The 16,022-nt window shown below is 42.1% G+C and overlaps 1 protein-coding gene across 3 annotated transcripts in view; it reads left to right on the forward strand.

Annotated features, from left to right (window-relative positions):
• The window catches only part of anln (anillin, actin binding protein), a 101,611-nt gene extending 85,901 nt beyond the window's left edge, over window positions 1-15,710 (forward strand). For all 3 annotated transcript variants that reach the window (XM_077590711.1, XM_077590712.1, XM_077590713.1), the window contains 2 exons: window positions 5,886-6,058; window positions 14,794-15,710. In XM_077590711.1, the coding sequence (XP_077446837.1) occupies window positions 5,886-6,058; window positions 14,794-14,908 (288 nt within the window). In that variant the 3' untranslated portion in view covers window positions 14,909-15,710. The remainder of the gene's footprint in view (window positions 1-5,885; window positions 6,059-14,793) is intronic.
• Window positions 15,711-16,022: the final 312 nt, after the last annotated feature.

Below are 16,022 nucleotides of genomic sequence, written 5' to 3' on the forward strand. Positions count from 1 at the left end.
CGGATACAGACACAAGAAAAGACGTTGTGGAGTTGGATAAAACTGTAACCACACACAGGCAGTCTTCCACAAGATGGGGAACTTCTGCAGACTGTGACCGAGGTTGAAAATATGCAGAGTCACTCTTCCAAGCTTATCCGCACAGTCCCTCAGTAGTCTGGAGCTGAAGAATCAACAGTAGCGGAGTACAACTCCTCGACTCCGTTTCCGGCCTGCTAAGCGCCGATAGCTCTTCCATCTTATCGGGGTGGGATCTCACTTTTCCCATAATAATAGATGGAATAGTTGGTCTGAAGCATCGCTTCTTCTCCTGGCACTTTTATCCATCTCTGGATTTCCAGCGGCATTGAGGTGTTGCTCCTTCTGCTGCGTATTGTTCACAGCTAATCCCATGTGTATGACAGCGTAGGCATGGCTGAATGGTTCCAAAAAAGAAGTAGCAGAAAGAAGTCAGGCTAACAGAACAAAAAAAGTTGCAAAAACACTTAAGTAAAAAGTATAAAGTACAAAGTGAAGTAATAAGTAATGTATTAAGAAATATAAAAATTTAATAAAAAAGATAGAAAGGCTGTAAAACACAAAAATCAAATAAGAGTGGAAAGAGCTACTGCACCGGCTGCCGCCTAACGGCGCCATCTTGGGGAAAAAATGACATAAAAGCATGCGATGCGGCCGCTAGGTAGTCCTTATCAAACTGCATAGTGATATTAATGACGAGAGGAAGGGGCTTTTTTAATACGGATAAAGGAGAAAGAGTTAGCAGAATCTGCTGGGACTTGAAAGTAAAGGAAGCAGCTGAGAAAGGGGATACTTCGACACTAGCCGAAACCTTCAACGCGAGTCGTGGCTGGTTCGATAACTTTAAACGGTGATGCAGCTAGTTATGACTCGAAAGCCACGCTTGAATACATTAACACCTTTGCCTCAATTATAACACAACAAGGTTACATCCATTTTTAAGTCTGTGTATAGTAAGCGAAGTTCATTTAAGTTAAAGTTTATGGTATGTTACATAGTGTGACAAAAGTGTAGCGAACCGAACATGTCAAGTCTCCGCGGCCATTGGCCGCTACCGTCTGTCTCAAAGGTAAGAATTACGTACAATAATGTACACTGTCACATTTGATTGCAGATCTTAACCACTAAATAGTTATTTGTTAATTTGTGAGCATAGGTTTGAATTAGAACAATTAAAAACATGTATTTGCATTGTAATACATACTATTTTTAGTTTTTTTTTTTTCAGAAGATGGGAACGAATTCATTTGTATTTAGTTATTTTAAATAGGAAACATTGATTTGCGATTCGAGTAAATTGACATACGAGCTCGGTCCCGAGACACATTAAGCTCGTACCCCAACGTATTTGTTACGTCTTTGGCAAAACGTCGAGGCGAGGATACGAGGAATAGGACTCAATCGCAGGGAAGCCGGCGAGAACGAGGGAAGTGGTGCTCAGACGAAAACTTTAATTACCATATTGTCACACCTATAAAATGATAAAGTCATAGGGCGCAGTCTCATTTGCGGGTATATTTTCTGTTTTTGGTCAATACTTTGGACGACTCGTCCGATAGGGCGCTAGCATGACACTAGGCTAGCGTATGTTATGCAATCCGCTAGCGTACCTATGTTATGATATCCACAAGCGTATGTCATACTAGCTGCTAGCATATGTTATGCTAACTGCTAGCGTTTGTTATGCTAGCTGCTAGCCTATATTATGCTAGCTGCTAGCCTATGTTATGCTAGATGCTAGCGTATGTTATGCTAGCTGCTAGCCTATGTTATGCTAGCTGCTAGCGTATGTTATGCTAGCTGCTAGCGTATGTTATGCTAGCTGCTAGCGTATGTTAGGCTTGGCACTAGCGTGTTTTTATCAAATCAAAAGCCTTTATTGTCATTATACAACAGCTGCATATAATGAAATTAGTGGTGCTACTCCACAAAGTGCGTGTTTCTCAGTAGAAACATAAATAATTAATATAAAAAGTCATGTCCGGGCAAGGTAAATGCTGAAATATTGCACATTGTATTGTACACCCCGAAGTTATTGCACAGAAAGGATTAGGTGTCGTGCTAATGCAAGTTCAGAGCGCTGATGGCTCTGGGGGAAAAACTGTTCCTAAGTCTATTTGTCTGTGTTTTGTGAGACCTGTAGCGTCTGCCAGAGGGCAGCAACTGGAACAGGTTGTGACCAGGGTGGTATGGGTCCCTAATGCTATACTGAGGTAGCGAGGGCTGGCAATGTCATCCAGTGAGGGCAGAGAGCAGCCGATGATCTTCTGGGTGGTGTTGATCACTTTCTGCATGGCTTTTCTGTCTGCTGCCGTGCTTCCAGCGTACCACACTGTAATGCAGTATGCCAGGATGCTCTCCACAGTGGCTCTATAGAATGTTACCAGAATCTTAGTGTCCAAGTTCTTCCTCCTGAGTACCCTCAGGAAATGGAGTCGCTTCTGGGCCTTCTCCACCACTACCGTGGTGTTGGTAGACCAGGAGAGCTTGTCCGTGACGTGGACCCCCAGGAATTTGAAGGACTGGACCCTTTCTCCGCATACTCCATTTATGAGGAGTGGGGCCAGATCTGTGCTGCGTTTGCGAAAGTCTAGGATTATTTCTTTAGTTTCCGTGGTGTTTCGTTTGAGATTGCTCACCAAACACCACAGAGACAGTTTGTTGACTTCATCTCTATAGGCAGACTCATCCCCCTGAGATGACACAGTAGTGTCATCGGCAAATTTGATGATGGAGTTAGAGTGGTGGGTCGATGTACAGTCGTATGTGTACTGGGAGTATAGAAGAGGACTCCGTACACAACCTTGAGGGGAGCCAGTGCTCAGTGTAATGGAGGAAGAGAGGTGGGGACCAAGTCTAACTGTTTGTGGATGGTTGATTAAGAAATTCTTAATCCAGCAGCAGATGGAGGAGGATAGTCCAAGGTGGGAGAGTTTGTCAGCCAGAATGTCCGGTATTATAGTGTTGAAGGCTGAGCTATAGTCAATGAAAAGCATCCTCACATATTTCCCCTGGTGCTCTAGGTGGCTCAGTGCTGTGTAGAGCTACGGCGATGGCGTCCTCAGTGGACCGGTTTGCCCTATAAGCAAACTGGTGAAGGTCAATTTAGGGAGGGATTGTGTCCCTGATGTGGCGGGCGACCAACTTTTCAAAGCACTTCATGATCACAGGTGTAAGTGCAACAGGCCTGTAATCATTCAGGCTGTCAATGGTTGGCTTTTTAGGGACAGGGATAATGGTGGCAGATTTCAGGCGGGAGGGAATGATGGATTGTTGCAGGGAATAACTGATTTTTTTGTGAAAACCCCAGTCAGCTGGTCAGCACAGGCTTTGAACACCTTCCCAGGTACTCCATCAGGGCCAGCAGCCTTCCTGGCATTCACAGTCCGCAGTACCTGTCTCATTTCATGTTCATGAAGCTTCAGCTGCAGCTCCTGCTGCAAGGTGGTGGATGTGTTGAGACTTAATCTGATATGTCGGTCTCAAAGCGGGCAAAGAAACGGTTCAGTTCCTCTGCTAGTTAGGCATCTGTTTCAACAGACACCTTATTATTGTCATTGTAATTGGTAATGTGTCGTATTCCTTGCCACATCTTCTTGGGGTTATTTTATGTGAAGTGCTCCTCAATTTTCCTTATCATGCTGCCTTGGCCTTTTTAATGCCTGTTTTCAGGTCTGCTCTGGCAGCGATGTATTGTAACTTGTCCCCTGACCTGAAGGCGGTGTTACGGCATTTGATGAGTGCCTGTGTCTCACTGGTCATCCAGGGTTTTTGGTTAGGACAAACCCGGAAACGTTTATTAACAGTGACAGTGTCCGTACAGTTTTTGATGTAGGAAAGTACAGTGTCTGTGTATTCATGGAGGTTGTGGTGTTCAAAAAGTTCCCAAATGGTGCGGGAAAAACAGTCCTGCACCTGAGAAAGGGCGTCCTCAGGCCATGTTGTTATCTTTATTTGTGTCCTTGTTAGTCTCCGGAGTGGGGTGTATGGTGTTAAATTGTGTTCGATCCATGGCTTCAGTCCATTTTCCAAGCGTTCACACCCGCAATGTGTTGTCATTCACGCCAGGCATTTCCTCTTTATAGCTCTGATATGCTGTTTCTTTAAGTATTGAGTGTTTTTGAGGGTTAAAAGCGCTGCAAGCACACGGAAGTCAAATGCCTTGCCACTCCCCTGGGATGTTTTAAATGGATTTACCGTAATGCTTTGAATGCGCGGGGAGGGTATTTTTAGGGTGAATGTCCGCTGGGTGGATCGCAATAAGTAGCGTGCCGGCACGAAATAAAACCAGTCACTCCAGCGGTCAGGGCCATACAAAAACTGAGTTTAGTGCACAGACAAAACACACCGACCGTTTGGGCGTATTGACCGTTTTAGAGAAAATTTTAGACTTGTGTGCCCTATAGGTGTGAAAATACGGTACTTGGGCAGGAGGCACAAAGTAACGAAAATCAAATCGACTAGGGAAATCACGGGGAATCGTGGAACGAGTTGACGTAGACACAAGGCAAGGCAAATAAAGCAGACGATCCGACGAATGACAAAACAGTCGGTGGGGTTTAAATAGACTAGCGTGTTCACGAGACAATTAGGAACACATGGGAAACACACGAGGGAGCAGGCAGGGAATACACCAGGGGCGGAGAAAGGACAGTTGAAGCTGAACACAATGGGCAATCACTCAGACAGGACACCAGGAGGAAAAAGCATAAAACCAAACAACTCTAACAATATTTCTGTACTTGAAACAGCTACTGAGTGCTTGTGTTGGAGCATTTATGACATGACAAAAGAAAGATCATTTGCATATATTACACTCTGAAGGCCAAATGGCTGGCCTAAGGTGCAATAATTGTGCAATGTATCTCAAGATAAATATCTGCTCAAAAATTTAATTGTCTCAAATTGCTTGTGTGTCGGGGTACTTGCATGTCGAGGTACCACTGTATTTTCATTAGATTAGTTATGACATTTACTCAATGCTGTAATCCACACCATGTCGCGGCTTCAACATTCATGGATTCAGTACATTGTTTTTTTAAATTTATATTAAGTATCCAAATCAAAAATGTTCATGAAAATGTCAAAATTCATGCTGGAATTCACAAGTGGAAGACAGGAAATGAAAATGGCTTAAGTCATGGGACCACTTCTTCGGTGCTGAGTTAGGTGGTACTCGACGCCAAAAACGCAGCGAAATTATTCGTTGTGATCTTGCTTTTACATCAAGCGGAGAGGAACTATTTTGACCTTGAGTACAGTATTTAAATTATTTGCAATTTAAAAAAAATATACATTAGATATTAATAATTACTCTTTTCATATGCTTATGACAGTAATATTTAATACATACACTTCTTGATAATTGTATTTGTGTACTTTTATTTTTGGATGGGCGGGAAAACATTTAGTATCCAATCCAAATTCGAGGGATTATTTTAATTTATCAGACAATATATTGTGTGGCTTGCCCCCACAGTTAACCAATATAAGGGACCAGTGACATGTAGTGATGTTACGTGATGTGTCGAGGCTTTGTAGCTTGGTCTAGAAATTGATGGGGGGTTTCCATGACGCACACATTGAGCCCTTGTTCAAATGGTTTGCTTCACCATTACTCAAGAAATGGTTTGGTAAACTGGCTCAACGTTTGACAGCCGTATTCAAAATGCGTTTTTTTGCAGACATTACACAGTGGCTGGTTGAGAATTTCAATATCTTGTATTGCGTAAAAACCCACAGCTTTTAAAGTTATTTCTGAATTTTAAAAAAAAAACATTCTCACATATTCTTTACGCCATGGCAAAGCTACCTAAGCTATTCAGTGTGCTCTTTAAACAATTAAACAATTTCTGCTTTTTTTTCAGAATCCTATTGGCTGTATCAATCTAGCCAGTTGTACCACTAAAAGGGTGGAGCCAGCAAACCGAGAATTTTGTGCCCGACCAAACACATTCGAACTTATTACAATCCGACCACAGAGAGAGGACGACAAGGAGACTCTTGTTAGTCATTGCATGAACACCATCTGTGTTACCAAGTAAGTATACACTGTCATTGATGAACAGGTGTAAGTATCTGCAGATTTATGATCAATCTTAGAGTGTTGAATTGAAGTGACACATCTTAAAGTGGTGAGTTGAGTTGAGGTGACGCAGTCAATTTATTCCTGTAAAATCTGTGAGACCTACAGTGACTGTGAATGAACATTGGAAATTGGGAGCACAATAAAGCTTTCTCCATGAATCCTAACATCCTAACTTCCATTTGGTGTTTCCAAAAAGTTACATTTCTGACTAAACTTAAGCAAGATTAAGCATCAGGAAGATACTGAGACAGACTACTGCTCTAATACCACAGGTCAATTATAAAGAAACCATATTTATGCATTCATTTTCTAAGCCACTTATGCTCACAGCGATTGTGGGGGGTGCTGGAGCCTATCCCAGCCAATTATGGGCACAAGGCAGGGGACACACTGAATCGGTGGCCAGCATATCGCCTGGCACAAGGAGACTGACAACCATTCACACTCACCAATACCTAGAGACAATTTAGTGTGTTAGACAGCCTACATGCATGTTTTTGGGATATGGGAGGAAACCGGGGTACCTGGGGAAAACCCCACGCAAGCCCAAGAAAATGCAAACCCCACACGGTCAGGACTTGACCTGGGATCTAGACCTCGAAACTGTGGGCGATGCACAAACCTGACCGGGCAGCCCTGAATGAATAGATATATTAATGAAAATAAATTGTATATAATTATAGTAAAGATAAACCGATCCATGGTATATACATACAGTGCCTTGCGAAAGTATTCACCCCCTTGAACTTTTCAACCTTTTGCCACATTTCAGGCTTCAAACATAAAGATATTAAATTAAAACGTTTTGTCCAGAATTAACAAGTGGGACACAATTGTGAACTGGAATGAAATTGATTACATTTTTAAAAACTTTTTTAACAAATATAAACCTGTAGAGTGGGGCGTGCAATATTATTTGTCGCCTTGCATTAATAATTTGTAGTGCCACTTTTTGCTGCAATTACAGCTGCATGTCACTGGGGTGTGTCTCTATCAGTTTTGCACATCGACAGACTGAAATTCTTGCCCATTCTTCTTTGCAAAACAGCTCAAACTCAGTGAGGTTTGATGGAGAGCGTTTGTGAACAGCAGTCTTCACCTCTGCCCAAATATTCTTGATTGCTTTCAGGTCTTAAGTTTGACTTAGCCATTCTCACACCTGAAAATGTTTATTTGTGACCCATTCCATTGTAGAATTGGCTTTATGTTTTGGATAATTGTCCTTGGAAGATAAATCTCCGTTCAGTCTCAGGTCTTTTGCAGACTCCAACAGGGTTTCTTCCAGAATGGTTCTGTGTTTGGCTCCATTCATGTTCCCATCAATTTTAACCATCTTCCCTGTCCCTGCTGAAGACAAGCAGGACCAATCCATGTGGCTGCCACCACCATGTTGACAGTGAGGACAGTGTGTTTAGGATGATGAGCTGTGTTGCTTTTAAGCCCAATATATCGTTTTGCATTGTTTCCAAAAGTTCTATTTTGGTTTCATCTGACCAGAGCATCTTCTTCCAAGTTTGTTGTGTCCATCAGGAGGCTTGTGCCAAACTTTAAACGAGACATTTTAAGGATATCTTGAGAAATTGCTTTTTTCTTGCCACTCCCATAAAGGCCAGATTTGTGCAGTATACCACTGATTGTTGTCCTATATACAGACTCTCCAACCTCAGCGGTAAATCTCTGCAGTTCATCCAGAATGATCATGGGCCTCTAGAAAGTTTAGAGCAGGGGTGCCCAATACATAGATTGCGATCTACCGCTAGATTGCCAACGAACTATCGGTAGATCGCCAAGGTACTATTGGTAGATCGCACAACAATAACATTTTGATCCCTCCCCTCTGTCCGTTTGCTTAGCTAGGCTCTCATGAATTTGGCATGTCTGCAGTAAGCTTTAGCATGAATCAAAAGTGGATTTTCACCCCCGTTCCCTACCGCTCCCATTCATGTTGATGGTCTATGGCGAGGTATATGAATACATAATTGATGAGCTTTGTCGATGGTCTGTTTTAAAAAAATAAAAAAGCGGGGATTGATCGTCAAAGACTTCCTCCTTGAAAAGTAGGTCTTGGAGAAAAAAGTTTGAACACCCTGGGTTTAGAGTGACGTCTGGGTCTTTGTACCGTATTTTCACGACTATTCGGCGCATCGTATTTTTAGCCGCAGTGTCAGTAACGAGTGCTATTTCTGTATTTTAAACACACAAAGCACGCACCGTTTTTTTAGACGCATATATATTATATATTATATATGGATGAACATCAAAACGCAATAGCGCTGGCTACCGGAAGCAGCCTATTTCTGGGTTCTGGTGCGCAGTGACTGCTGGGAAATATAGTTCTTGCACGCTACACCCACACGCTAAAAACACGTTTTTAAAAAGGCAACGGAAGCAAAACTGACTTTCGCAAACACGGCACAGATCTGGCCCCACTCCTCATAAATGGAGTATGTGTAGACAGGGTCCAGTCCTTTAAATTCCTGGGGGTCCACGTCACGGACAAGCTCTCATGGTCTACAAACACCACGGCAGTGGTGAAGAAGGCTCAGACACGACTCCATTTCCTCAGGGTGCTCAGGAAGAACAACTTGGGCTCCAATCTTCTGAGAACCTTCTATAGAACCACTGTAGAGAGCATCCTGGCGTACGGCATCACAGTGTGGTACGCTGGAAGCACGGCGGCAGACAAAAAGGCCATGCAGAAAGTGATTAACACTGCCCAGAGGATTGTCGGCTGCTCTCTGCCCTCACTTGAAGACATTGCCAGCCCGCGTTACCTCAGCAGAGCCAAGCACATCATAGGGGACCCTTACCACCCTGGTCACAATCTGTTCCAGCTGCTGCCCATCTGGCAGACGCTATAGGTCCCACAAAGCTCGGACAAATAGGCTTAAGGACAGTTTTTTCCCCACATCCATCAGACATCTAAACTCGCGCTAACATACACACATTCCCTTCTGCGGCATATGTATAGATGTTTGGTTGGTGATCTGCCTCCTACTAGCTGACTTGAAGGAAGGTAAGTGGCAGACAGTGTGCGGTAATCGAGAGGTAAGCGACCTGTATCCACAACAGCGGAATGTCAAATTACAAGTCCGTAACTTACACTTATTTAGGTCTTTTGCCGATTAAACGTAGCTTATGGAGAAGCACCATCAATTTCGTCACACGCAGTTTCTGCGTGTGATGACAAGTAGGCTTTTTGTGTTGTGGTAATGACGACATGGCCTATGTCCGATTATTATTATTATTATATTATTATTACTTTATTTAGACATTTTACAACTTACTCACGTCATCATCACCCACAAAGCCATCAAAGTCCTCATTTTCTGTGTCCGAATTAAACAATTGCCCAAATGAGTCTTCCAAAACGCCGGGTCCAGCGGTTGTAGTTCTCAAGCCTCCGGGAATGACGGCAAGCTCCGAGTTAATATATATAATATATATATAGTTCGCAGTCTACCTTTGAATGCTCCGTTGACGCCAACATCTAGCGGCAGGATTTCTTTTGTAAATACAGCCGAACTGATCATACTGGCTGTATTGAAGAACTGGGTGTATTAAGAACTCGATATCCCAGCAGTCACTGTGCAGTACTTTATCTACGGGAAATAGTAGAGTCGGGGGCTGCTTGCCGTAGTTGTCCTATCGACTGATTTATTTTATTTTATCGTGACAATTTTTGTATTGGTCCATATATAAAGCGCACTGGATTATAAGGCGCCCTGTCTATTTTGGAGAAAATTTTAGACTTTTATGTGCGCCTTATAGTCGTGAAAATGCGGTAGATTAGCAGTGGTCTGCTACTACTGCGATTTCAAAAGATTGCTTGCATAGTGTTCTTTCCTTCTGTTGTTTAAAGCTTGGGAAATATTTTTCTATCCAAATCCGGCTTCAAACTTCTCCATAGCAGTATCTCGGACCTGCATGGTGTGTTCCTTGGTCTTCATGATGCTCTCTGCAAACAGAACACTGAATTTATACGGGGACATGATTACAAACAGGTCGATTCTATTTATCATCATCAGTCAACATTGGATAATTCAGATATCCTCACTGAACCTCTGGAATGAGTTTGCTGCACTGAAAGTGAAGGGGCCGAATAAGATTGCACGCCTCACATTTCAGTTTTTTATTTGTTAAAAAAGTTTAAAATAGCCAATAAATTTCGTTCCACTTCAGGATTGTGTCCCACTTGTTGATTCTTGACAAATACAGTGGTACCTCGTCATACGACCGCTCGTCATACAAAATGCTCGTCTTACGGGGGAAATTTCGATCGAATAATTCGCCTGTGATGCGGTCAAAATTTCGTGATGCGACCAAGCCAGGTGGCCATGGCATTTTTTTTTGCATATCTTTCGTGTATAACAATATCTACGAGCACGGAACTAATTAATTCAGACGAGTTTCCTCATACGACCAGGAAACGCACAACGCACGGGCAAAAAGAGGGCTTTCTGGGTAATGAAGTATACTCGTGCACACAACGCCGACAGGCAATGGCAACCTTTCTCAGAATAAAACTTCATTACCAACTATTGTATTTCCTGTTATTCTTTCTCAGGAAAGATGCTCCCGCGATCGTTCTTTAAAGACTATTTCTCGTTGGCAAGTGGTCGTGCGTTATCCTATTGTGATGACATTTGTATGCAACATTATCAAAATATTTTGAAGGGTAGACAAAAACAAACAACTCTTGATGCGTTCGTTTTGAAGACTTCGGCGGAGCGGCCAGGTGGTGTCAACCCGTAGAACTACGTAAGGTAAAAAAGATTACAACAAATTTAGAATTTAGTTTTGTTTGAATTTACATTAAACGTTGAGTGTCTGTATATAGTTATCCAAGTTAATTTAAATTTGTTTGTTCGTTTACGAGTGCATTTTTGCCGTGGATAAAGCCCCCCCGAGCAGCCCCCCCGCCTCCGTGTATGCCGCTGTCTATACCCTCCGCGAAATGTGTCTAATTTTACTCCTATTAAACACATTATTACTATCAAACCACTCGTTATTTATTACTTTGTCAATATATGGCGAATTATAAGAAATAAAACATTTTTTTCAATCCAATATTCTCTTTTTGCTGTTTTTTTCAGAGTGTTGGAACGAATTAATTTGTTTCCCATTCATTTCAACGGGAAACCTCCGCTCGAGTTACGAGAATCTTGTCATACGAGCTCAGTCCCGGAACGGATTAAGCTCGTATCTCGAGGTACCACTGTAGTTTTAATTTTGTATCTTCATGTTTGAAGCCTGTAATGTGGCGAAAGGTTAAAAAGTTCAAGGGTGCCGAATACTTTCATAAGGCACTGTATATATTTGATTATTTGGATTGGATTGGATAACTTTATTCATCCCGTATTCGGGAAATTTCGTTGTTCCAGTGGCAAGAGGGTGAGGATGCAGGAATAGGAAAGGCATTTTAGACATAAATAGATAGGTAATAAGTAGGTCAAGAAATAAATACATGAATAAATATATAATTAAATAAGCGTGTTGCTTAGGACATATATACATACATACATACACATAAATGTACATGCATGCATACGGTAGGTCTTAACACACAGCCATTTTTTTGTTAAAGAGCCTGACAGCTGATGGGAGGAAGGATCTGCGGAAGCGCTCCTTCCTGCAATGAGGGTGCCGCAGTCTATTGCTAAAGGAGCTTCGGAGGGACTCCACAGACTCATGCAGGGGGTGGGAGGTGCTGTCCATGATGGACATCATCCTGGTCAGCATCCTCCGATCTCCCACTTCCTCCACAGAGTCCAAAGGACAGCCCAGAACAGAGCTGGCCCTCCTGACCAGCTTATTCAGCCTGTTCCTGTCCCTCTCCGTGCTCCCGCATCCCCAACAAAGCACTGCATAAAACACTGCAGAGGCCACCACAGTGTCGTAGAAAGTCCTCAGCAGTGTCCTGCACACTCCAAAGGACCGTAGACTCCTCAGTAGGTAGAGGCGGCTCTGGCCCCTTTTGTACAGGGCATCTGTGTTTGTGGACCAGTCTAGTTTGTTGTTGAGGTGAACACCCAGGTACTTAAAATTCTCCACGATTTCAATGTCTGTACCCTGGATGTTCACCTGAGTGGTCTGTTGAGGATTCCTCCGAAAATCGATGACCATTTCCTTTGTCTTACTGGTGTTGATGTAGAGGTGGTTTTGCCTACACCAGTCAACAAAGGCTGTGATGACTCCCCTGTACTCCAGGTCGTTCCCGTCCGTCACTCGTCCAACAATAGCGGTGTCGTCAGAGAACTTCTGGAGGTGGCAGGTGTCTGTATTATGTTTAAAGTCCGATGTGTAGAGGGAGAAGAGGAGTGGAGAGAGCACTGTGCTTTTTGAGCATTTGTTTCGTGTAAAAGAATGAAAAACAATGATTTCTATTAACCATTGTTTATTCACAAGCGGCACGTGCGTTACATTCTAACGGCATGTTTCTGAAGAAGTGTCACACGTAATCGCGCAGTCGCGCCTGAATTTGTGCGTTATCGTGGGAACCTTTGTGATTTCCCCTGTCTCAAACGGTCTCAAGCTGAGTGGTTAGCACGTCGGCCTCACAGTTCTCGGGTCAAGAGTTCAATCCAAGGTGTGTCCTCACTGTGTGGAGTTTACATGTTCTCCCCAGGCTTACGTGGGTTTTTGCGGGGTACTCCGGGTTCCTCACAAGTTCCAAAAATATGCATGGTAGAACACTGTAAATTGCCCTGTAAGTAGCATGAGTGTGAGCATGAATGGCTGTCTGTCTCCTTGTGCCCTGTGATTGACTGTCCACCGATTCAGGATGTCCCCTGCCCTGGTTCCCATAGTTAGCTGGGGTGGGCGTCAGCACCCCCCACAACCCTTGTCAGGATAAGCAGTTCAGAAAATGAATGTTCGCCACAGATTCTTAACCGGTAGAATTTGGCCCAAGGTGTTTTTATAGTCCTGATGCAGACGCAACAACGCAGATGGTCCCAATGTATTTCCTGAATACATTGGAACGCCCCGTGATGATTCCATACGAAATCTAAACTATCCACTCTACAGTGGGGCAAATAAGTATTTAGTCAAGCACCAATTGTGCAAGTTATCCTACTTGAAAAGATTAGAGAGGCCTGTAATTGTCAACATGGGTAAACCTCAACCATGAGAGACAGAACATGGAAAAAAAAAAAAAAGAAAATCACAGTTTGATTTTTAAATAATTTATTTGCAAATCATGGTGGAAAATAAGTATTTGGTCAATACCAAAGGTTCATCTCAATACTTTATGTACCCTTTTTTGGCAATAACGGAGGCCAAACGTTTTCTGTAACTCTTCAAGCTTTTCACACACTGTTGCTGGTATTTTGGCTCATTCCTCCATGCCGATTTCCTCTGGAGCAGTGATGTTTTGGGGCTATCGTTGGGCAACACAGACTTTCAACTCCCTCCACAGATTTTCTCTGGGGTTGAGATTAGGAGACTGGCTAGGCCACTCCAGGACCTTGAAATGCTTCTTACGAAGCCACTCCTTTGTCGCCATGGCTTTGTGTTTGAAAGATCCAGCCACATCTCATCTTCAATGTCCTTGCTAATGGAAGGAGATTTTCACTCAAAATCTTTCCATACATGGCCCCATTCATTCTTTCCTTTACACAGTTCAGTCGTCCTGGTCCCTTGGCAGAAAAACAGCCCCAAAGCATGATGTTTCCACTCCCATGCTTCACAGTGGGTATGGTGTTCTTCGGATGAAATTCAGTATTCTTTCTACTCCAAACACAAGAACCTGTGTTTTTACCAAAAAGTTATATTTTGGTTTCATCTGACCATAACACATTCTCCCGGTCCTCTTCTGGATCATCCAAATGCTCTCTAGCGAACCGCAGAGGGGCCTGGATGTGTACTGGCTTCAGCAGGCGGACACGTCTGGCAGTGCAGGATTTGAGTCCCTGGCAGCACATTGTGTTACTGATAGTAGCCTTTGTTACTGTGGTCCCAGCTCTCTGTAGGTCATTCACTAGGTCCCCCGTGTAGTTCTGGGATTTTTGCTCACCGTTCTTGTTATCATTTTGATGCCATGGGGTGCGATCTTGCATGGAGCCCCAGATCGAGGGAGATTATCAGTGGTCTTTTATGTCTTCCATTTTCTAATAATTGCTCCCACAGTTGATTTCTTTAAACCAAGCGTTTTACCAATTGCAGATTTAGTCTTCCCAGCCTGGTGCATGTCTACAATTTTGTCTCGGGTGTCCTTCGACAGCTCTTTGGTCTTGGCCATAGTGGAATTTGGAGTGTGAGCGAATGAGGTTGTGGACAGGTTCCTTTTATGCCGATAACTAGTTAAAACATATGCTATTAATACAGGTAACCAGTGGAGACCTCGTTACAAGATAGACCTCTTTGACATCCAGAAATGTTGCTTGTTAGTAGGTGACCAAATACTTATTCTCCACTCTAATTTGGAAATAAATTCTTTAAAAATCAAACAATGTGGTTTTCCGTTTTTTTCCCCCCACATCCTGTCTCATGGTTGAGGTTTACCCATGTTGACAATTACAGGCCTGTCTAATCTTTTCAAGTAGGATCATTTGCACAAATTGTGGTTGACTAAATACTTATTTGCCCCACTGTATATTTTTTTGTTTATTAAAAAAACCTTTTGTTTATTAACATGTGCATGTGTTTAAATGTGTTCATACATTGACTGGCTGTTATTTTTTCAGAAATTGGCTGAGTACAGACACTAAGGGGGAGAGGAATTTATGGATGAAGAAGCTGAACCAAGTTTTAATGGATTTGCGCATCTGGCAACCAGATGCCTGTTACAAACTTATGTAATTAAAGCAGTGAGTGAAGAGTAAAGTTTTTGGTAACACCTCATTACGATTTGCAATGGAATTTTTAGGGCTCGTGCTATGCTTTAATAATACATACATTAAAACGTATTTAACATTGCTAGTCTTTCTTGGTAAGAAGAAGAAAAAGATAGCCAGTTACTCATACAAAAGGGCACAAAAAAAACTGCATTACGTACATTTATCAAATCTTGATTTGCTATTGGACTTTTTCAGCTTTAACGATTTCCTGAAGTGTGTTTTGTTGGATTAAATGCACACACTTTGAACCTGAAAACATTTACAATCTGTCTTTTTCACACTACAAGCCTATTTTTTGGGTATTATACATATTAGAATTTTAAGAGGAGAATTTGATTTTAAGCACACCTTTTTTAAGATGTGACATCACTTCCTATGAATTCAAATTCTGTGAATTAGTGTATACTGAAATAAGTGTCAATTTATAAGATTCAACATTAAATATTGAAATTGGACAGGAAGTTGGGGTTTTCAATTTCATATCAAGACCGAATGAGTTCTTTGTAGTTTTAAGAACGAATAAATGGGGCCCCCCTTGTCTTTTATAGTGTGTAACAGACGTGCATTGGCTTTTTTACTTAATTCATTTGTTTTTTTTATTTTAAGTGATTAAAATATATCTGTTCTTTGTTAATTAATTCACACTTGGAAAGAAAATTTTGTTCACTATTACGTACTCACGGTTACAACTGATTTCAGATCACAATGTATTTTCCATCATTGGTAACCCTTCAATAAATGCATCCTTTGATTAAAAAATAAAAGGTGATTATTTTTATTTTTAACAAGAAATATATCAAAATTGGTGTTTGACTAAATACTTGTTTGCCCCGCTGTACTCCACACGCTACACGGTCGATTGGTTGCCCAGAAGGTTATTGATAATTACCATTTAAATTGTTGCTTAAATTCTCTAAATACAAACTGTGAATTACTATTTAGTCATACTTAATGCCCTAGTAATTATTAGGCTAAAGAAAGCTCCAAATTTCCCGGACTTTTATTGTTTTTCGTTGGAGAACTTGTTAAGACCCTGAATGACGTACCCTTAAAGGGACAACGCATGTACATACAAA

Source organism: Stigmatopora argus, chromosome 21 (assembly GCF_051989625.1).
Source record: "Stigmatopora argus isolate UIUO_Sarg chromosome 21, RoL_Sarg_1.0, whole genome shotgun sequence".
NCBI lineage: Eukaryota > Metazoa > Chordata > Actinopteri > Syngnathiformes > Syngnathidae > Stigmatopora > Stigmatopora argus.